The 22,946-nt window shown below is 36.2% G+C and overlaps 1 protein-coding gene across 2 annotated transcripts in view; it reads left to right on the forward strand.

Moving 5' to 3' along the window:
• LOC123557712 (hsc70-interacting protein-like) overlaps nucleotides 1–22,174 on the forward strand; it is a 34,672-nt gene extending 12,498 nt beyond the window's left edge. Inside the window, exons 2-13 of one of the 2 annotated variants that reach the window (XM_045349348.2) lie at nucleotides 8,131–8,260; nucleotides 9,103–9,148; nucleotides 10,812–10,896; nucleotides 11,915–12,052; nucleotides 12,578–12,662; nucleotides 14,376–14,486; nucleotides 15,265–15,367; nucleotides 16,854–16,970; nucleotides 17,239–17,371; nucleotides 18,366–18,448; nucleotides 19,409–19,652; nucleotides 20,060–22,174. In XM_045349348.2, the coding sequence (XP_045205283.2) occupies nucleotides 8,139–8,260; nucleotides 9,103–9,148; nucleotides 10,812–10,896; nucleotides 11,915–12,052; nucleotides 12,578–12,662; nucleotides 14,376–14,486; nucleotides 15,265–15,367; nucleotides 16,854–16,970; nucleotides 17,239–17,371; nucleotides 18,366–18,448; nucleotides 19,409–19,645 (1,260 nt within the window). In that variant the 5' untranslated portion in view covers nucleotides 8,131–8,138 and the 3' untranslated portion in view covers nucleotides 19,646–19,652; nucleotides 20,060–22,174. Of the gene's footprint in view, nucleotides 1–8,130; nucleotides 8,261–8,394; nucleotides 8,499–9,102; nucleotides 9,149–10,811; nucleotides 10,897–11,914; nucleotides 12,053–12,577; nucleotides 12,663–14,375; nucleotides 14,487–15,264; nucleotides 15,368–16,853; nucleotides 16,971–17,238; nucleotides 17,372–18,365; nucleotides 18,449–19,408; nucleotides 19,653–20,059 lie in introns of those variants that run through there. The other variant, XM_053544085.1, reaches the window with a different exon arrangement.
• Nucleotides 22,175–22,946: the final 772 nt, after the last annotated feature.

Below are 22,946 nucleotides of genomic sequence, written 5' to 3' on the forward strand. Positions count from 1 at the left end.
ACAAAGTTAGCATAGAAAAAGAAATCATTAAGCAAAGAAAGTAAAAGTAAAAGCAAATCAAAGGCTGTGGCAAACGTAAAATTTAAAGACAATGAAATTGAAATGAGCCGAAAATACGCACGGTACACTCTGCTTATTACGAACTCCTTGGGGACCTTTCAGATGTGCTCCTTACATCCTGAGTTTGTTATATCCACATAACAAATGATTCACTTATAAATGTATGATATATGTATACTTAAGAAAAGGAATACAACAAACAAGAATTATCAAGTCAGATAATATTATGATAAAATTGGTGGCCATCATTTTCACATTTATTTTCCAATGTTGTAGTTTTATATTTCCCCTCCATATCTATTTTTATGCCCCCGAAGGGAGGCATATAGTTTTTGAACCGTCTGTCGGTCCGTCGGTCTGTCAGTCTGTCTGCAATTTTCGTGTCCGGTCCATATCTTTGTCATTGATGGATGAATTTTCAAATAACTTGGCATGAATGTGTACCACAGTAAGACGACGTGTCGCGCGCAAGACCCAGGTCCGTAGCTCAAAGGTCAAGGTCACACTTAGACTTTAAAGGATAGTGCATTGATGGGCGTGTCCGGTCTATATCTTTGTCATCGATGGATGGATTTTCAAATAACTTGGCATGAATGTGTACCACAGTAAGACGACGTGTCGCGCGCAAGACCCAGGTCCGTAGCTCAAAGGTCAAGGTCACACTTAGACTTTAAAGGATAGTGCATTGATGGGCGTGTCCGGTCTATATCTTTGTCATCGATGGATGGATTTTCAAATAACTTGGCATGAATGTGTACCACAGTAAGACGACGTGTCGCGCGCAAGACCCAGGTCCGTAGCTCAAAGGTCAAGGTCACACTTAGACTTTAAAGGATAGTGCATTGATGGGCGTGTCCGGTCCATATCTTTGTCATCCATGGATGGATTTTCAAATAACTTGGCATGAATGTGTACCACAATAAGACGACGTGTCGCGCGCAAGACCCAGGTCCGTAGCTCAAAGGTCAAGGTCACACTTAGATGTTAAAGGATAGTGCATTGATGGGCGTGTCCGGTCCATATCTTTGTCATCCATGGATGGATTTTCAAATTACTTGGCATGAATGTGTACCACAGTAAGACGACGTGTCATGCGCAAGACCCAGGTCCGTAGCTCAAAGGTCAAGGTCACACTTAGACGTTAAAGGTCATTTTTCATGATAGTGCATTGATGGGCGTGTCCGGTCCATATCTTTGTCATTCAGGCATGGATTTTAAAACAACTACGCATGAATGTGTGACACAGTAAGACGACGTGTCGCGCGCAAGACCCAGCTCCGTAGGTCAAAGGTCCTAAACTCTAACATCGGCCATAACTATTCATTCAAAGTGCCATCGGGGGCATGTGTCATCCTATGGAGACAGCTCTTGTTTATTTATGAGCAAGAAACTGAACACTGTGACTGTCTTAATGATATTAATTCAAGAAAGTTGATTTCATCTTATTAATATATAATAATAAATATCTTAGCTGGAAAAACCATATTACCTATAAATTCAAAGACCATTTTCCCTTTACAGTCAGTCTGTTTTCTTGTTACATGGTAAAGCAGTTATATCCTTGAAAAGAGAGTTTATCCACATACATTATATAAATGCTCACTTTTATTAAGAATCAAATTTTTATCACGCAAATATTGCAGAAAATTATATGTATTTTATTTGCCATAAATATATAAATACAGGCTATATTTATTTATGGCCTGAAGCAAATAAGGGTACATTTTAGTGAAGCAAAAAATAAAGTTAGTACCAAAGAACAATCTTTGCACAGATATAGATTAACAGTTGACTTTTGTGATAAGGCAGTCTGAAACCATTTATGTTTCAAATTTCAGGCAAATCCGATGATCGGTTAAAAATTATGAACATTTGAAGTTACAGAATTTCTCCAAAAATAGCTATTTTTGTGTGACATAATTTTTTTTGTTTTAATATTTCATTTGGAAAATATTCTGTATTAACTGTTTTACACATTTACTATGTTTATACAGAATGTTGACCATAAACCTATGAATGTAAACTACTGAAATATTCAGATTTAGTTTCCAAAATTTTTTTCAACATGTTTTGAAAAGTACCCAAATGAAGCCAAACACCTTAATTTATACCTTTCTCATATATTATGTGTTAAAACAAAATATGTTAACATATTAGAAAATAAAATGTTCTTTTGGATAGCTAATAAAATATACTTTTATACAAGCATTTTCAGTTTTTACATACATTTGCATGTCATCGCACATGAATCAGGGTTCATACGCGTCAGGGAAAAGTCAGGGAAAAAATTATTTTTTTCAAGGTCAGGGAATTGTCAGGGAATTTTACAAAATTCAGGGAAATTTTGAAATTTGGAAAATGTCAGGAAAATGTCAGGGAATTTTCTGATCTGGTTAGGCAACAATTTGTAAAGGTTAAGGCAGTTTCTTCAAATATTTCCTTTTTCATGAAAGCTATCACACTTACAACAATTAAAGCATAATTTTAAATTATATGCATATATCATTCTATATTCTACATATTTTTCAAATTCCATATAGAAGAAACTGAAAGGGATTTGCACCCCTTACCTCCTGAGCAAATCTGGTGATGGCTATATCTAATGATTCGATCCCCTTCTCTCCTGTATAGTGTCCATTACACATAGCCATTACTATATATACATACAAGGACATGCTTACACCTAACCTAGCAAAAGAGAGCTTAGTTTCATACAGAACAGTGTATGATGGGGCAAAAAGAGAAATTGATGAAAAAAACTCTCAAGCAGCTGCTGAAACCAAAACTGAAGCAAAAAAGTGGGATGTTTCAAAAGTGACTGTGACCAAAAAAATGTTATCTGACTGTAGAGCAGCTAGGTCCAGGTATCAGCAGTATCTTGATGATGCAAAGAAACTTGAAGCTGTGGAAAAGAAAAATGAAAGAAAGACCGAAATTGAAAAAGAGTTGTCCAATCTCAGAAAAACAAAAGAAAACTTGAGTCATCTATAGTAACTATGCAAAAAGATGCAGATGACATTGCTCTGGAGGCTGAAAAGAAAAGGAAAATTGAATTACTTTCCAAGTCAAATGCTTTCCGGGCAAAGGCAACAGATATGAAAAAGGATCTTACTGAGCTAGATGCCAAGATATCATCACTGCAAGAGAAACTGAACACTTCCTAAATCCTTTGTATTGTTGTCTTGTTCAATGGCAACCTGTGCTTGTAAATATGAAATATTTCAGTGCTTAATAGCTGTTTTATATAGAATCCTTATCCTATAGATTCATTGCCTTTGTTATAGTACTAGTTAATTCAATCTAACCATGTGTATTATAGCTAGTTGTTTAACCTGTACAACTCTGTTAACATTTTGTGAACATTTAGTGGTTTTTATGCTGTTGTGCTGGATATGGGGCTGATCAGCTTGCTTGTATATAATAGTATGCAATACTGTCACTTAATTATGCAGGGCTTATTTTATGTGCGATATATAAAATTGAACATAATATTATCTACAATACCTTAAAGACTCGCTTTTGCTACCAAGGTGTTTTGCATGGTATATATCCTATAGATGTTACTCTTTTTAATTGGTAATCAGAATGACAATTCCATTTTAATGTAATTTAGTAAAGCTATGTTCAGAAAAACAGTTCGATTTGGCTAATATGTTCAGGTTTCCAAAAGTAATTGCTTTATTGTCTATTGGTCATAACATAAAAACATTTGTTTGTTTGAAACAGTGTATTTGATTACTTTTTAATGCATGATAATTCATGTCATTTTGCTTGCCAGTGTGTTTTGTATAATCACCAGCTCCATATCCAGTTGATTTGGAATAAACAAACAAAATATTAAACAATGTAAATGTTTGTCAAAAAAGGAGGTAAGGGTTGGCTGTAGGGGTGGTGGAGGCCAACATTCTATTTTTCATTTAAAATTGAACCACTAAATGTGCACATTTTAAGATAACAAAAGTCATACTAGGTGACTTGGTTTGTATCGTACCGAACCAAAAAGTCAGGGAAAAATGCTTTCATGTCAGGGAAAAGTCAGGGAAATGTCAGGGAATTTTGTCTGAAAGAATGTGTATGAACCATGGAAGTATCCTTTTATGCTTGTTTTTTGTCCCAACCCTTACGGTTTAACAGTTAGCTTGTTCCTTTGCATGTAGAATGTTGTTTTAATGAGTTTTGCATACCTATCTTGTCTCATTAGATTCCTTAAGACTTATTGTTTGCACTAATATTTCAGATATGGCTGTATTTCTACTCAACCCACAATCAGGGCATCCTTAATTTTGTCCCAACCCTAACATGCTTTTTAAAACTTGTTTACCATAACAGTATTAATGATAAAGTGTTTTAGAGACATTATTCACAACAACATATTCAAGCTTTTTCATATAAAATTTTACTTCAATGTTCTTGTGCAAGTCCTTCTACCATATCTACTTTTTCGCATCAAATAAGCTGAAATTTCAGGAAACGAAAAGTCGAGTACATGGAATGACAGAAATAAGGGACGTGTTTCTGAAATTAAACTAAATCTAGTTAATCCTAACTGTAACTTGTTAAAACAGTGCATTTCAATTCATTTATTTAACATATAATTATAAATAAATATCCACATAATATAATGACATTTCTTCTTATAAGAAAGGTAAGGCTTTTTATACACCCGAAGGGACGTATTATGTTATGACGCTGGTGTCCGTCTGTCCGTCCGTCCGTCTGTCCGTTAGCAATTTCGTGTCCGCTCTGTAACTCTTGAACCCCTTGCAGGATTTCAAGGAAACTTGACACAAATGTTCACCACACCCAGACGACGTGCAGAGCGCATGTTCTGGATGTCTCGCTTCAAGGTCAAGGTCACACTTAGGAGTCAAAGGTCATATCAGTTTGTTTCGTGTCCGCTCTGTAACTCTTGAACCCCTTGAAGGATTTCAAAGAAACTTGACACAAATGTTCACCACACCAAGACGACGTGCAGAGCGCATGTTCCGGATGACTTGCTTCAAGGTCAAGGTCACACTTAGGGGTCAAAAGTCATATCAGCTTGTTTCGTGTCCGCTCTGTAACTCTTGAACCCCTTGAAGGATTTCAAGGAAACTTGACACAAATGTTCACCACACCCAGACGACGTGCAGAGCGCATGTTCCGGATGTCTCGCTTCAAGGTCAAGGTCACACTTAGGAGTCAAAGGTCATATCAGTTTGTTTCGTGTCCGCTCTGTAACTCTTGAACCCTTTGAAGGATTTCAAAGAAACTTGACACAAATGTTCACCACACCAAGACGACGTGCAGAGCGCATGTTCCGGATGACTTGCTTCAAGGTCAAGGTCACACTTAGGGGTCAAAAGTCATATCAGTTTGTTTCATGTCCGCTCTGTAACTCTTGAACTGCTGGAAGGATTTCAAAGAAACTTGGCAGAAATGTTCACCACATTGCAACGATGTGCAGAGCGCATGTTCCGGATGACTCGCTACAAGGTCAAGGTCACATTTAAGGGTCAAAGGTCATATATGACTTTGCTTTGTGTATATTGCTCTGCATTGCAGTGCTCTTGTTTTTATTTGGCAGATCTCTTTTTTTGTACTTACAATAATTTTTTTTTTGAATTACTTCCCTTTTATGTTACTATAAATAGCTTATTTTGAAACTTTTTTATTATTGGCCGTAGGGAAAAACCGAGACCACTTTTCTGTGGTACAACATGGATGGTACCTCCAATTTTAAGGTGTATTTTTACATACCTGTACCTGATAAAGATTTTTTTGTAGACTTTGAATTTTTTTTTTTGTGGACTTAGATTTGTTTTTTGAAGTTTTCCTTTTGTTGTTCCAGTCCTTTGGGGCTTCAACAGTCAAGTTCTTAAAATTTTGCTCCTATCCTATGATGTAAGCCTTCGGGCGTATATTGCCCCGCTTGGCGGCGCTCTTGTTATACCATTTGATGGTCATGTTATTCCTATATAAAAAAAAACTCTGTACTATTGTACACTTGCTAATCTTCCAGAAAAACAAAATGTCTGCCTGCACTGAGCTGTACTGTGCTATTGTACACTTGCTAATCTTGCAGAAAAACAAAATGTCTGCCTGCACTGAGCTGTACTGTGCTATTGAACACTTGCTAATCTTCCAGAAAAACAAAATGTCTGCCTGCACTGAGCTGTACTGTGCTATTGTACACTTGCTAATCTTCCAGAAAAACAAAACGTCTGCCTGCACTGAGCTGTACTGTGCTATTGTACACTTGCTAATCTTCCAGAAAAACAAAACGTCTGCCTGCACTGAGCTGTACTGTGCTATTGTACACTTGCTAATCTTCCAGAAAAACAAAACGTCTGCCTGCACTGAGCTGTACTGTGCTATTGTACACTTGCTAATCTTCCAGAAAAACAAAACGTCTGCCTGCACTGAGCTGTACTGTGCTATTGTACACTTGCTAATCTTCCAGAAAAACAAAACGTCTGCCTGCACTGAGCTGTACTGTGCTATTGAACACTTGCTAATCTTCCAGAAAAACAAAACGTCTGCCTGCACTGAGCTGTACTGTGCTATTGTACACTTGCTAATCTTGCAGAAAAACAAAACGTCTGCCTGCACTGAGCTGTACTGTGCTATTGTACACTTGCTAATCTTCCAGAAAAACAAAACGTCTGCCTGCACTGAGCTGTACTGTGCTATTGTACACTTGCTAATCTTACAGAAAAACAAAACGTCTGCCTGCACTGAGCTGCACTGTGCTATTGTACACTTGCTAATCTTCCAGAAAAACAAAACGTCTGCCTGCACTGAGCTGTACTGTGCTATTGTACACTTGCTATTATTCCAGAAAAACAAAATGTCTGCCTGCAACATGATGACTGAAAATACCACGTGATAACAAATGTTTAAGAAATTGCAAGAAAACCTCTGCTTAACTTGCTAGTTAGTAAATACACAGCCATGGTTAAAGGGAGGTAATTATCATCAGAATTGAACTTTCAGTACTAACAACCTGGTCACAAAAATATTATTAGATTTACAGGAGGTCTCTTATTTAGTGAGTAATAGGACCTAAAAAGAATTCTTTGTTTCCAGTAGCATGCTCAAAAAAATTAGGGTAGGTAGGTTGGAAATATTTTTTGGGGGGGATTTTTTTTTTTTTAAGTGAGACTTTTTGGAATTTATTTTTGTGTCAAAAAATGAATACAAATAAAGGGGTTATGCCTCTAAAGCATCAGTATGTTGATTTCTAACATTACTGACCATGTTTAAAGCATAAAAAATGCATTCAGGGTCGGGCCAAAAATTTAGGGTAGGGCGGGATACTGGAAACAATTTTTTTTTACGCCTAGATAGAACAAGCATTTTACCCTACCTAGTTTATACAAGTACTTTGTATTACCATGGTATCGAGGAATCAAATGATCATATATTTCAAAATATAGCAATAATTTTGAATCCCAGAACAATCATTTTGTAACATGTGAAGCTAATTTTCATTTATCTATGTAATTCTAGTTTCTTTCGTTAGGCTTTTGAGTAAGGTTGACATGGTAATTTTAAAATTACTGACAAACCTGTAAACAAAGACCATGTTAGAGAGTTACCCTGCTAAATGTCTATAATGGACGTGTCCATCTTTCAATTTGGACAGTACTATTAACTGTTAAAAGGGGTGCATACCAAAAAGATACTGAATGGCGAACAATGCAGATCTTGATCAGACTGTACAGATGTGCAAGCTGATAAGGATCTGCAATGGTCACAAAAGCAGAATTAATCGTGTTCAGCATGATAAGGGTTAAGACACCAGAATAGAGGCAGTGTACATGTAGGTATGGACCACGGTTTCTTCATACTGAAGATAACACTTTGTAGCTTCAGTCTGATTTATTCTGTACCTAAATAATTATTCTATTTGAAGGGGTTTCAGTTCTTCAGAGGTTCTGGTTTAGAGTGTTACACTGCCCAAAATTTGAGCAGAAACTGTTTTGTTTGAATTAGTCTAATTTGCAATTTATCAGACACTTGTGTGGAGTGTTTTGTGTCGTCACATAATTATGAAAAGAGTAACTTTAACCATATTAATGATTTCAGGTTAAAAGATGAGTGGGTTGATACCCCCTGCCCAGGTGCAGCAACTGAAGATGTTTGTTCAGGCCTGTAAAAGTAATCCAAACATCCTACATGTACCGGAACTGTCATTCTTAAATGACTGGCTTGTAAGGTATTGTACTCGTGCTACTTTATATCTATCATGTAGTCAGTTTCAGGGTTAAAACAATTTTAAGCATTCTTATAAGGAAGTAGCAATTAAATGCACTTTGATTTCTCAACATTTTAACAGTAGAGGTCTTAATAAAAGGATATATATATGTGCTCTATCACAGCAATACAAAACTGGACTGTTTCTAAAGGAATTATTTGAAGAGTTAGCAGACTTTAAGCCACCATTTAATGATGCAGTAAGTATATGTTAACTTAACCTTGCGTCGGTGTCCGCGTCCTTGTCCCAATTTGGTAAAGTTTTGTATGTAAGCTGGTTTTTCAGTAACCACTTGTGGGAATGGATTAAAACTTTACATACTGTTGATACATATTCACTGTGATGAACTAACTTACACTGCACAGATCCCATAACTCTGTTTCGCCTTTTTACAAAACCATGCCCCTATTAATTCAATTGACAAAGCTGTTGAAAAGTTGAGGGTTGCTGTCCTACCACAGCTCTTGTTCTGAAAATGCTAGACTTTACTGGATTTTTAAACTACAGTTTCAAATAATGGGTATTTCAGAAAAAAACTGGTTATACGTGATGACGTCATTGTTAGATGATGTCATGGTAACGATCTTGCACATGTTTCCCTGTAATGGCTAATTATTGTAATTAGATAAAACAGTGAGAAAATGTATCTTATCACACAAGTTCAGTTATATTGTTAAAATGAAATCTCATCCTCTGAGGGCAAAATATAATTTTTTTGGATTTCACTTGTGTGGAAAAAACATTTCAGAAATAATGACTGTTGGAGGCCTCTGATGTAGCTTGTATTTTATTTTATCTTTCAGCATGGGAGCCAGTATTCCACCACCAAGTGCTGAACCATCTACTCCAGTAAGTTAATCCTTACCTTGCTAAATTTCTATAATAAACTTGTCCATCTTTCAGTTTTGACAGTCCCATTAACTGTTAAAAGGGGTGCTTACCAAAAAGATACTGACTAAATGAGGAACAGTGCAGATCATGATCAGACTGCATGGATGTGCAGTCTGATCATGATCTACACTGGTCGTAGAGGAAAAATCAATCGTGTACAGCATGATAGGGTTAAGAAAACAAAAGAAAAGCTTAAAAAAGGTGCAAAAGAGAAACATTTTAAAAAAGGAAAAGGCAGTTTACACCATTATGGTGACCATGATTGATTTAAAACCTTTCAGCGTAAGGGGCCTGCGTGATTTAAGGTCGCTGATTTGGAATCACTTGCTCCTCATCAAAGTACTTCAACTTGGAATCACTTGCTCCTCATCAAAGTACTTCGACTTGGAATCACTTGCTCCTCATCAAAGTACTTCGACTTGGAATCACTTGCTCCTCATCAAAGTACTTCGACTTGGAATCACTTGCTCCTCATCAAAGTACTTCGACTTGGAATCACTTGCTCCTCATCAAAGTACCTCCACTTGGAATCACTTGCTCCTCATCAAAGTACTTCAACTTGGAATCACTTGCTCCTCATCAAAGTACTTCAACTTGGAATCACTTGCTCCTCATCAAAGTACTTCGACTTGGAATCACTTGCTCCTCATCAAAGTACTTCGACTTGGAATCACTTGCTCCTCATCAAAGTACTTCGACTTGGAGTCACTTGCTCCTCATCAAAGTACTTCGACTTGGAATCACTTGCTCCTCATCAAAGTACTTCGACTTGGAATCACTTGCTCCTCATCAAAGTACTTCGACTTGGAATCACTTGCTCCTCATCAAAGTACTTCGACTTGGAATCACTTGCTCCTCATCAAAGTACTTCAACTTGGAATCACTTGCTCCTCATCAAAGTACCTCCACTTGGAATCACTTGCGCATCATTTATATATATATGGGTTCGAAACCTCACTTTTGTTGTAGTATTTTTAATGTGAGGAAGCCATCCAGCTGGCTTATGGAGGGTTGTAGGTTCTACCTAGGTGCCCGCCCATGCCTAAAACAATGCTTGCAGGGGCACCTGGCGTCTTCTTTCACCATCAAAAGCTGGAAAAGTCACTGTATGGCCAAAATTGAGTTTTATGTGACTTGAAATCGGACCAGAAAAACCCAGTTCAGTATGTTTTATTGAAAATAAAAAAAAAAGCAGAATTCTCTAACTAGGAAGTAGGTCTGAGAATTGAAGTCAAACCTGTTTGTGAAGACAACCCTTAGGAAATGAACAAATTACCTTTGTTGACGAGTGGTCACTCAGCACAAGTAAATTTACACTCAGGGAAATAGTGGCCTATATAAGCAGGATTTTAGTTGTGGTCTTTATTCAGAAATGGTCTTTTCAACAGGTATTACTTTATTGGTGCAGTGAATAGCTTAAAACAAGGTAGCGGTATATACAGTCAGAACTCAATGTTGCAAATGTGCTTATCTTGAAATCTTGGATATGTCTGAGTCTGAAAGTAAAGTAATATGGTTCTAATTAAAACTAACTTGACATGCTACAGCTCTGCTTGTGTTAAAGGAAAAAACAAGTGCCATAATTGCAGGGGGTAATGTACTCTTTGCTTGTGTTTTTCAGCCCCCTCAGCAAGAGCCCAAGCCACAGGCAGCTCCAATGGAACCAGAGCCCGAACCTGAGCCTGAGAGTGAAGAAAGTGATATTGGTGAGTTAAAAGGAAATATACAAGAATATTAGAATATCATTTGGATTAGTTTGGATTCATTATTTAATCATGTATGCTGGAAATAACTATGCAAGTACATAATCAATCAGGGGTTTTCTTTATCAAATTGGGCATTGGTCCAGCTTCAAACAAATTCAGTTGCGAAAAACTAAACAAGATTGTCAAAATTAAGGAAGAAATGACAAAAGAGAATCTATAGAATAAAGTAAAAAGAAAAAAATCTCTATGAAAACAGCAATGGGTCCTTTTTGTTCAGGGAGAAAATGCCCTGCAAGAGCATCCTTAGGGTCTCTCCACATTGAACATATATCAAGTATTTATGTCTCCCACCACACAGTGGTGTGGGAGACATATTGATTTACTCTAGTCTGTGTGTGTGTCTGTCACAAAGCTTGTCCGCACTCTAAGTCGAACATTTCTCATCCGATTTTCACCAAACTTGAACAAAATGTGTTTGACCATAAGACCTCGGCCAAGTTCGATAACTAGCCAAATCGGTCCAGGCGTCTTGGAGTTATGGCCCTTGAATTACCAAAAATCGGTGTTTTTACTCTTGTCCGCACTCTAATTCAAATATTTCTCATCCGATCTTCACCAGACTTGAACAAAATGTGTTTGATCATGAGACCTCGGCCAAGTTCGATAACTAGCCAAATCGGTCCAGGCATTTTAGAGTTACGGCCCTTGAATTACCGAAAAAATCCGTCTGTTTACTCTTGTCCGCACTCTAATTCAAATATTTCTCATCCAATCTTCACCAAACTTGAACAAAATGTGTTTGGCCATAAGACCTTACCCAAGTTCGATAACTAGCCAAATCCGCCCAGGCACTTTTGATTTATGGCCCTTGAATTACTGATTGGATCCACTCATCCAGACCATCTAATTGGATCCACTCGTCTAAAACATCTAGAGAAACTAACATTTTTTATAGGGGCAGTTGTGGGAGACATGCGCTTTTCTCAAAAGCATCTCTAGTTTTTCCGTGCATTTGTAGAACTTGACAACACTGGTGTAGTAGAAGATCCTGATGATTTTATGCCAGAATATCCTGTTCTTGGTGGTGAAGTTACAGAGGAAATGATGGACCAAGCTACTGATAAAAGAAATGAAGCTATGGCAGCAATGAGTGATGGTAAAGTATTGAGGAATTTATAGATAGCAGCTATTAAGTTTGTGATGACAATGACATAGTCATTTGTCAAAATGGCTGTTTGGTGTATGTGCTTTAGTGTCAGCTTGCATCAAATTTATCTAGATAATAACTGTGATATGCTTGGAGGAATCTGGCCCTTTATGTACTTAGAAATTTTGTATTTCTTTTTATTTAGGTCCACTTTTCTTGAATTCTGTAAGAGCTATAACTTTGAAACTTTGTACAATTAATTATTATCATTAGATTAGTATGTAGGTCAAGAACCATAACTCTCTCTCTTGCATTTTGTCAGAATTATGGGCCTATTTAACTTAGAAAATCAGTGTCTCTTGGTTGTGTTTTGTTTAAGTTCACTTTTGTTTTGTTTCTTGAATACTTACCGTAGCTATTAAACTTCATACATTTTTTGTCATCAATTAAGATAAGTAAGAACTTAGAAGGCCAAGAACCATAATCTTTCTACAAAATTTATTAAAACTGACAATTTTTTCTTATTGCTTTCAGGAAACCTTGAGGTTGCTGTACATCTGTTCACAGAGGCCATCAAATGTAATCCTAATTTAGCAATATTGTATGCAAAAAGAGCTAGGTATGTCACTTACTGGCTTTAAAGTTTTTGTTTTCTCTTTTACAGAAATTGAATGTTTAAATGAGGTACAGTTGAACCTGCCACCTTTATTAAGCCTGTGTTTGCCTTGAGTAGTGAGTCAGCTGACTCCTGAAATTGACACTGTTCTGTATAATTTGATCATTTTGCGACATGGAAAAACTTGTGATTTTTGCAAATAGGGATTGTTTGCAGAGTTTGGAGCATGCAAAAATTAAGACAAATTTGACTTCTAAAGTTGTTGTTGGTTGAAAGTCATGTCTACCGGTATTTTAATATAACAAAACCCCAAATTTTCTATTTTTCTGTTGACTGAGAACTTAAAGGCTGTCCACTTGAAATTCAATGTCAAAGCTGCTCTCTTTATGTACCTCTCCATAACTGGTTGTTTGAAACACCTTGAATATAGGTTGAATCATGCCAGTCTAAATTGTGTTTCTCTTTGTACAGAGAGAAATAAGCAAAGAAGGATTTACACTTTCCTGGTCAAAACAGGGTATTCTATAATTTTTCTCGTCCAATCAGTGTTCTCTATTTGTATCATGTGACTGTCCATTACATTTCCTAATTGGATACAATATTTTTTGCATTGGGCGATGCAGTAACTTTGAATTGAATCTCCATGTTAAGGAAACAGTATAAGCTGTCAACCTCTATAACAGGGCGTCAAGTTACCTATATTTACCTATATTTTCCTATATTTTAGCCCTCTACCTATAATAACCTATAAAATCCTATATTTTGCCAAAATACCTATAAATACCTATAATCTGGTGGTTAGCAAGGAATACAAAGGTCATTCAAACCATTAAAAAAGAAGTAATTCTACGATAATTGAGTTTATAAATATGCTGTTACCTTTTAGGCATTGAAATTTGTATCCCTTTCAGGTGTAGCGATCCTGCCCAGCCCAGCTTTAGGAAAGCTTTAAGTAATGGAAGTTCTTTTTTCAATTGGATTTGAGTACCAGTATTGGTAAAGTTTTATCTGTTGGTGAATTAATAGTTTATTATGAAAGTAAGATATACATTGTATGTTAAAATGTTATTTGTTTAAAATCATAAAAGTAGCCACTTTTTCTGTTCCTTTGTATTTTATGTTTAATAAAAGAGAGTGCTGGTAGGTGGTGGAGGAGGATAAAACACTTGTCTGACTTGTTTTCTTCATTATAAGCAACCTATATAATCCTATATTTCTGGCCCCCAAATACCTATATTTCAGGATCCTACCTATATTTTTGACTCCCAAAAGTACTTGACGCCCTGCTATAAGTATCCCCATAAATATCAACATCAGTAAATGCATAATACAATGATTTTAGATGGAATCATTTCTCTGATTATAATCCTGATTTATCTTAGAAAAATAAACTAAGAATAAAATAAAATTATACAACATTGACCTATACAATATGGAATATATTTAGATGTGTACCCACTGGAAAAAACATTGGACTCACCCATCAATTTGTCCAGTATGTTTCTTCAGATGAGTGCTTTTCTAAAGTTTTGATATATTGCCATATTGTACAAAACAGTGTTAAATAACCCATTACAATTGAACTCGTATCTTCAGAAAAAAACTCACTGGATGCCTGTTACCTCATGTAATATGACTTTTCTGCTGGATACTTATATCCATATACATGGCTGTATTGCACAGAACAATGTCAGACAGTCTAACAATATATTTCAGTGTATATATTCGTATGAAGAAATTGAAAGCTGCCATTCATGATTGTGACAAAGCATGCCAGCTGAATCCAGATGCTGCGTCAGGTTTTAAGTTTAGAGGGAAAGCACGAAAGTAAGGCTTTTATAACTTACACAGATTATAGACTTGTTATAAAACCAGCCTCTGCATACATTGGACAAGTATAGATTTTTCCAGTTAAAAATAATTTAAAATTGTAATTTTGTTTATATATTCATTGTGTTCAAAAATAGAAACTTTTAAACAACGTCTTCTCTTGAACTGCTTGATTGTTCTTCATCAAACTTTGTCGGTAACATCATTATAAGATCTTATGCCAGATGTATTCAACTGTGGAACTTTGTGCCTTACAGGGGACACCAGAGCCAGAAAAAGAAAATTGTTTAAAGAAATTCTTTTCATCAAGTTTGTTTCTAATGTTTATACATTTTGGGCTGGCACAGCAAAATATAGAAGAAAAAAAACTTTAAATAACTTACTTTATTGATTTGTTCACCTAACTTGGTCAGAAGCAAGGTCTTATGGTCGAGGTCCTCGTCCGGTGAGCGCCATAATATAATGGGCCTCTTGTTCATTTTGTTTTGATATTTATTAAATTTGAAAATTTTCATTTAAACAAAAGCAAAGGAGGACTTTTGTCTGTCTTGATCAAATTGTCCTGGGGTATTTTGTCTGGGGGGGGGGGGTGCAGATTTTGTACAACATTCAGGCAGATCATCAGTTGAAGTGGATATCTACCTATTTTGTTGATAATTATACCAAGCCAAAAGGCTGTTAGTATGTAAACAAGGGCTGACCCTATTGTTTAAGAACTTAGATTCTGGTTCTTGTTGTGTAGAGATAAAGCTGTAATGTCATATACATGTTGTAGAATGCTGGGACAGTGGGAGGATGCGTATCATGATTTAACGCAAGCTGCTAAACTAGACTATGATGATGACATCAATGAAATGTTGACACAAGTGAAACCTAATGTGAGTACATACAATATTTTCATATTCTGCCCTTTATTGCCCCCTGTGTTAATGGCATTATGTTGGTTGCGAAACTTCCCAAGCTTGCCCATTACATGTATCTTTCATATTTGGTTTGTAAACATCCAGCACTGATACTGATTTTAACAAAATGGCTTTCACGTTGCCAGCATACCTAGTTGAGTGGTATCTTTACTGAAAGAAATTGTCAATGATATGAAATCGTTATGGGGTGTGTTTGTAGTTTGTTAATGATCAGATACTGGATATACACTCTTGCCTGATATGGATCTCGTAAACAGCAAATATCCTGTACAAAGTTTTCAATAAACCACATAGCTGATATCTTGATTCCTATATCATGCAGTTTTACAGCAACTAGCGTAATGTCATTTACAAATATTTTTTCCTGGCATTTGATTTGAAACGTTAAGTAAAGTAAAACTGAACAGTTATCTTTCTTACAATACAGTGGATTACCACATGCTTTAGCATTGATGGCTAAACCATTAGTGCTCACCTGCACATTTTATATTGTCCATGTCTGTTTTCTTAATGTTTTCTATGTGTAGGTTGCATGAAACCCTGGAAAACTCAAGAATTTTGATCATCCTCTTTGACCTCAAGCAGTCAGTATTATCTTGTAGATAAAAAAAAAATGGCATAAATTCAGAAAATTGTTATGAACAGGGTTGCAACTTACCTTGAAAAGTCAGGGAAAAGTGATTGTTTTTCAAGGTCAGTGAATTGTCAGGGAAATCTTGATAATAGTCAGTAGGGAAGGAGGAGGCTGAAAAAGTATGGTGGTATTGGTCAGTGAAAAATATGGTTTAGTCAGGGAAAAGTCAGGGAATTTCATGTTCTCAACTATGTGGCAACCCTGATGAAATACTGTGAAATCAGTAAAATTCATGGACTAATTTTTCATGGATTTAATTGGGTCAGTCAATTCACAAAATCTTATTCCAACAAACTAGTAAATTTCCATTTTTTGCTCAAAGTTTCAAGTCTAAGAAATCAGATCCCAACAACATTGCAGTTTTGACTAAAGTAAAGAAATTTCTTGCCCACAAAATTAAATGATTATACAGTAACTCAAATACACAACAGTATGTAAGTAGTCATTTATGTGTTTCCAATATATAAAATAGATAAGCATAAACTATGCAAATCCTCACATACCAGGTGGCCGAATGGTTAAGGTCGCTGACTGAATCACTTGCCCCTCATCACTGTGGGTTCAAGATGCACTTGGGGCATTAATTCTTCATGAGAGGAAGCCATCCAGCTGGCTTACGGAATGTCAGTGGTTCTATCCAGGTGCCCGCTTGTGATAAAATCAGAGGGGCACCTAGGGTCTTCCTCCACCATCAAAGCTGGGAAGTTGCCATATGACATAAATTGTGTCGGTGCGACGTTAAACCAAACAAAAACAACAAAAAACAAGAACATACCAGATAGTACTTACCTGTCATATTTTCTGCAGGCTATGAAAATTCAACAACACAAGAGGAAGTATGAGCGTAAGAGGGAAGAGAGGGAATTACAGGCAAGAAAAGAACGTGTGCGAAAAGCCAAGGAGGCACAGGAGAAAGCCAGACAGGTTTAATTTAAGTTTCTTGTGTTTAATCATGAATGAGTAAAGAATATTTTAGAATTTACCGATTTATTTGAGATAAATTTTGGTTGTTTGGTAAGGGGTATGTCAACAATTACAGGACATGTATAACAGACTGGAAAGTATTTGTTTTATGACTTCTTTTCCGTCTTAATGCAAATGATTTTGGATTTACTTTCTCATTTGCAATTTCCCAGATCTGTCCATTTGCCTAAGGTGGTGACTGGTGTAATTTTGTTTCTGTTTATTTCAGGAAAGTCAGAGTTCAGGTAATAGTCCAGGTGGTTTCCCAGGGGGATTCCCTGGGGGTTTCCCAGGTGGGATGCCTGGGGGATTCCCTGGTGGGGGAATGCCAGGAGGATTTCCTGGTGCCGGAGGATTCCCAGGTTAGTGATACAATAACTTCGTGCATTATTTGGGCACCAAAATGTACACATCAAGGGCACTGGTCGTATAATACAGTCAATCTTCAGTTTTGGCTTGAGGAATGTTTCATTAATGTTGCACCCCTAAATGCGTTTGGTTGCCCCTATGACATCCTTCAAAACTCCAATGCTTTCCCATCACAGATTTATAATCTAAACTGAAGCTTGACTGTATTTTATTTTTGAATGCTCTACTTAAGCTGTTGTTTTGAATGCCTGGATGCCCCCTTTTTTTTTAGTTTTTAATCTGTCTTTTAACTGTACTTTGCTATGCTCAGCATTTACTTATTTCAAAACTGAAGTTTATATTTCTACTGCTCAGCTCTGTTAATTATTTGCACATGTCATGCATATGGTTAAAGTGCAAGACTTTCCTTTTATATGAAAGATGGTAAAGTGTCTTACTTTTCACAGACACCATTTATGAAAATTTTATATTGATGGAAGTCTTGGCATTTAATTATTTGCTATATGTTGTTTCCTCTTATACACAATTAAGCTGCCACCTAGAGGAAAGTACACATGTCGTCAGTGAGGACATTTAAAATAATTATCCTACCATCCGAAATAAGGTGTGAAATGTTAATAGGCTTCCAAATTAGATAAAATTTATTTCCTGTAGGTAGCGTTGCACGGTGTTTCTCACAAAAATCCAATACTGTGAGATCGGATGTAACCTGAAAATAGCAGCAAGTAGTATGATGGAAATACAGAGAATAAATTCCATCTGTGGCACTAAGTACATTCTTACATTACATTTTGTATTTATTTTACTCCAAAACTACTGGGAAGAGGTGGCAGCTTATGCTGTGTATACTGATTGAATGCGTTTTTAATGTGCTGAGCAATTTATATGATTTAGTTGTCCGTTAATTTTATTGTACACTCTGCTGAATGTTGTGGCTCTCAGCTGTTCCACTGATGTATTTGAAGGAATATAAATATATATTTACAGGGGCGGGAGCTTCGGGTGGGGCTGGCGGGATGCCTGACATCAGTAAACTGCTGCAAGACCCAGAAATACTGACTGCATTCCAGGTAAAGAGTTTAAAAGTTGGCTTCACCATATAGAGGTCCCCATGGGGGTCATTAATACTGGTCTGTCCTTAGAAATGACATAAAGAGGATTCCCTTCCCATCATAAATACTAGTCTGTTCCTAGAAATGAATTCAAGAATGATTCAGTAAAGCTATCTCTAAGCTAAAATATATATTGGAGGTTTTATATAGATATATTCAACCAAGTTTTAAAGAGGCCAATGATATCCAGTTGCGGGCCCCTTCTATTTCGATCTGTATTTGAGTGAATCATTTTCCCTTTCAGGAGCCTCCTTGAGCAGCATAACTAAGTCTGCTTCTTATTTGGCTTATCAGCATTACATGGAGCCTCGTTCCGATAAGCGGGGGAATATTTCTTTGTTTCAAGGGCTGCTTATTGCCTCGTTCTAAAATACGCGCCCCAGCATCTTTGAGCGCTGAATCTCCAATCGAATGGACATTATCTTTGCTACATGCTCTTTTTCTTGTAAAACTAAACTGTGTTCTTAATATTTCAATAACAAGTGAATGTGTATAAGACAAAAGTAAATTCTTTCTATATGGTAAATTGCTCTTTTCGGGTTCCGGCTGTTCATTTCTATGTCTTGACAAAACGTCTTATTTCTTGTCCACAGAAGTGTAGCAAAGAAAATATAGTGATTCATATTTTTGGAAACTGGGCTTTATCCTATGATAAAATAATAAAAAGAAATGTTTTGGTGCTATGACAAAAAAACTGATGTTTTGGGGCACGCCATTAGGAAAATTGGTCCAACATGGACAAATTTATGAACTTTTAGTTAGAATTTATTTGTTTGTGTAAATGTTTGATGAATCTGCATAAACCTGTGGTTTGTTCATGAAGAGTGTTTGTCAAGCTGGTTTTATAAGGTTTCATGGAAGTTGCAAGTGGTGTTATTGTTGAATTACTAAGTTTCAAATTTATTGTTTGCCTTCCAGGACCCAGAGGTATCACAGGCGTTTATGGACGTGAGCCAGAACCCAGCTAATATCTCCAAGTACCAGAACAACCCAAAGATTCAGAAGATAATCCAGAAAATGTCGGAAAAGTTTGGCATGTTTGGAGGAGCTGGATCGGGACAAGGAGAAGGGGGTCAGGGTGAAGGGCCAGGGGGTGCTGGTGGGGCAGGAGGAGCAGGGGCTCCACATTCCCAGCCTGACCTTGGAGTTGATTAAATGACAGGTAATGAAATTATTTAGTTCATGTATTGTGTACAGTTTTTGAGAAAATTGAAAAAAGTTGTTGAAGTATATTTGTGAAAATGGGCAAAATGTGCTTTGAATGTACATAATGAAAAAGAGAATTCAAGTTTGAAACATGATAGAAGATAATTTTGAAACATGATAGAAGAGAGCAGTGGTGTAGTAAATCCTTGTGTTAGTTTTATCTGTGTCCCTAATGGCCATATAGAGATTTGTGGGTTTGAACTTCATTTAAGCTTTGGTAGTGCATCCTTGTATAGCAAAAATACCAAGGGTCAAGTAAAGTGTAAATATTAATTTCTAAGTCAATATGCAGAACTTGCATGCATTAAGAATATGTCAGACTTAATGGAAGTTACCAGTAACATTTTTGATCTCATTTTGTAGGGACCATTTGGAACATGTAAACGTAATCTACCCTTTCACACCAAATAGAAGAGGATACAATCAACGTATGCACAAAGTTCCTGTAAATATGTTCAAGTTGTGGATTTCTTCATTATTGACTGTTTTAGAGACTTGTTGTGAAACTTGTTAATGGCAAGAATTTGTTACAGAATTATTATTGAAACAGTTTTAAATTGAACAAAAACTGTTTTGTGTTAAGCAGAACTGATAATCATAGATTATATGGCCAAGAATTTATTGTGACTGTATATGATGTTTCCTATTCTTTCCGAACTTCTTTTCCATTTCGTGTTGCAGTAATATCACATTATATGAAATACAATATTCCATTGATTTAATAAGAGAACCTGTGGCAGAAGTTCATTTGTTGTATTTTAACATGATTGCATGTATAATAATTAAATAACAATTTTTCAATTATTTTCCTACTCACATTTTGAAAATTGCATTGCCTTTTGTATTTAAGGTAGTTTTAAATGAAATAGCTGTGTTTTTTCTCTTTCACAATTTTATGTATATATAGGGGTATTTTTCACATACTTTGGGATTGTATTACAGTCATGTGACCTAAGCATTACATTTTCGTTGGAGAGGGAGGAAAATATTAATCTGTGTGTTTCCTATATCACTAATATATTCCAACGGACAAGATAATTTGTAAATGCAAATTTCTTTGTGCTAAAATATCTACATCAGGAGTACTATACACATGTAGTAAACTAAAAATAATCTTAGAATTTCTTAAGGTTTTCCAAAGAAAAATTATACTGGTATGTAAGTTTCCTTGTTTTATACCATGATTGGATAGAGTTATCCTACGCAGTGCTATTTACAGTAGCAGACAGTTTTGAACTTCCTTTCAGAGAATTGACAAAAACATTTGAAATTCAATCATTAATGACTATTATAAGCAGTTTGTTCAAAGCATACAATGTTTGACTGGATAAAGCATAAATTATTACCGACTTTTTGTGCCATATTTTGACACTGGAATATCGTATTTTATGAACTTTCTAATAATCATAATTATATATAAATTATTTTTAGTTTATGATGGTGAAAGTACAGATTTCCTGTGTACACATAATCATTTTTGACAAGCATGATGTAGACTCAAGTTCATAATTGAGCCGCACCATGAGAAAACCATGAGAAAACCAACATAGTGCATTTGCGACCAGCATGAATCCAGACCAGCCTGTGCATCCACGCAGTCTGATTAGGATCCATACTGTTCGCTTTCAAACCCTATTGCAATTAGATGAACCGTTAGTGAACTGTCTGGATCTCCCATGCTGGTCGCAAAAGCATTATACTGGTTTTCTCATGATGTGTCTCAATTATGATTATGGTTACAGTGTATTAATGGAGACGGTTAGCATTTTCCAGTAAATTGCTGTTTTTCAGAATTGTAGAAATATATTGAGATTTTTAGGATTTAATTTTAAGATTTGCTGTGAACTACTTTTTTTTCATGACAGCTAACACACCAAGTCATGCTTTCAGTTGTGTAACTAAAAACAGTAGTGTGCTTCTTTAATTTAGAGTCGAACTCATTTAGCAATCCTGTTGTATCATTTTACTACATAAATTACGAGGATTGATCCAGAAGTAATATCAGTGCGGCAGTAGCGCAGGGGAAAATAATGTTTCATTTGTAAACAGAAAAAAAAAACAAAGACTAAAAAATGTGCAGAATCTTACAATATTATACAAGGAAGGTCTTTCTGCCATCTGCTGATAAACTTCAGTTTTAAATGCAGGTTAAAGTTCACCGAGAGTGCTTGTAACTACTTAGCGACAAAAAAAGGAATTTCTGACGTCGGTAACCATCGGTGACTTGCAGCAATTGCCCTAATCATGTTTTCACTTGGCAAGTAGATTTTGATGATAAGAATGTATTATAAATAGATTAATGTACTGGGAATGAATTTTGTTTTCTGTATATCATACATATTATTTTGTCTGCAGTGATATTGGTTTTGGATCAACCCTCGTACATGAATGGTTGTGTGCATGTTTTAGTAATGTAGAGTTTTATCTCTTCATAAGAAGTTTTGTAACCCATTTTCTCGTAATAAATATCTTCGCACACTTGCGTTTTACTTTTGATTTAGAGGTATATGCAACCTATGAACGTAATAAGAAATGGTATGATATAATGTTTTAACTTCCTCTACGTGGTTCATACCTGGCTTTGGACATGGGAGATGCTAACTTGAAATTGAGTGAATGGACAGATGTTGACAGTGTTAACTTGAAATTGACATTTAGCTTTAAATATTGTACTGGGTGTTATGCAAATCCTCTTGAAGACCTGAACATAAGGACTTTAGCCTGCTGGCGGCAGGTAATTCTGCCTTTGCGACCAGTGCAGACAAAGATCAGTCTGCACATCTGTGCAGGCTGATCTTGGTCTGCACTGTTCGCTTTTCAGTCAGTAAAATTTTCGTGAACATCCCTTTGTATAATAATCCGACATGTAATCCAAACTTTAAACCATTGACCTTAACTTGCGATCCATTTCTTGATGTGCATTTCAGAAATAAAATTACTATGTCGCCCACACCACTGGTGGGAGACATATTGATTTACTCCTGTCCGTGTGTGTGTCCGTCTATCACAAATCTTGTCCACACTCTTTAAGTCGAACATTTCTCATCCGATCTTCACCAAACTTGAATAAAATGTGTTTGCCAGTAAGTCCTCAGCCAAGTTCAATATCTAGCCAAATCGGCCCAGGCACTTTGGAATTATGGCCCTTGAATTACCGAAAATACTGATGCCAGTGATACAGGTCTTGGTGCATGGTTGACTCGGATACATAATGGAGAAGAAATGCCAATCTAGTTGATTAGGCAGTTGT

The sequence above is a fragment of the Mercenaria mercenaria genome, chromosome 5 (genome assembly GCF_021730395.1).
Source record: "Mercenaria mercenaria strain notata chromosome 5, MADL_Memer_1, whole genome shotgun sequence".
In the NCBI taxonomy this organism is placed as follows: domain Eukaryota; kingdom Metazoa; phylum Mollusca; class Bivalvia; order Venerida; family Veneridae; genus Mercenaria; species Mercenaria mercenaria.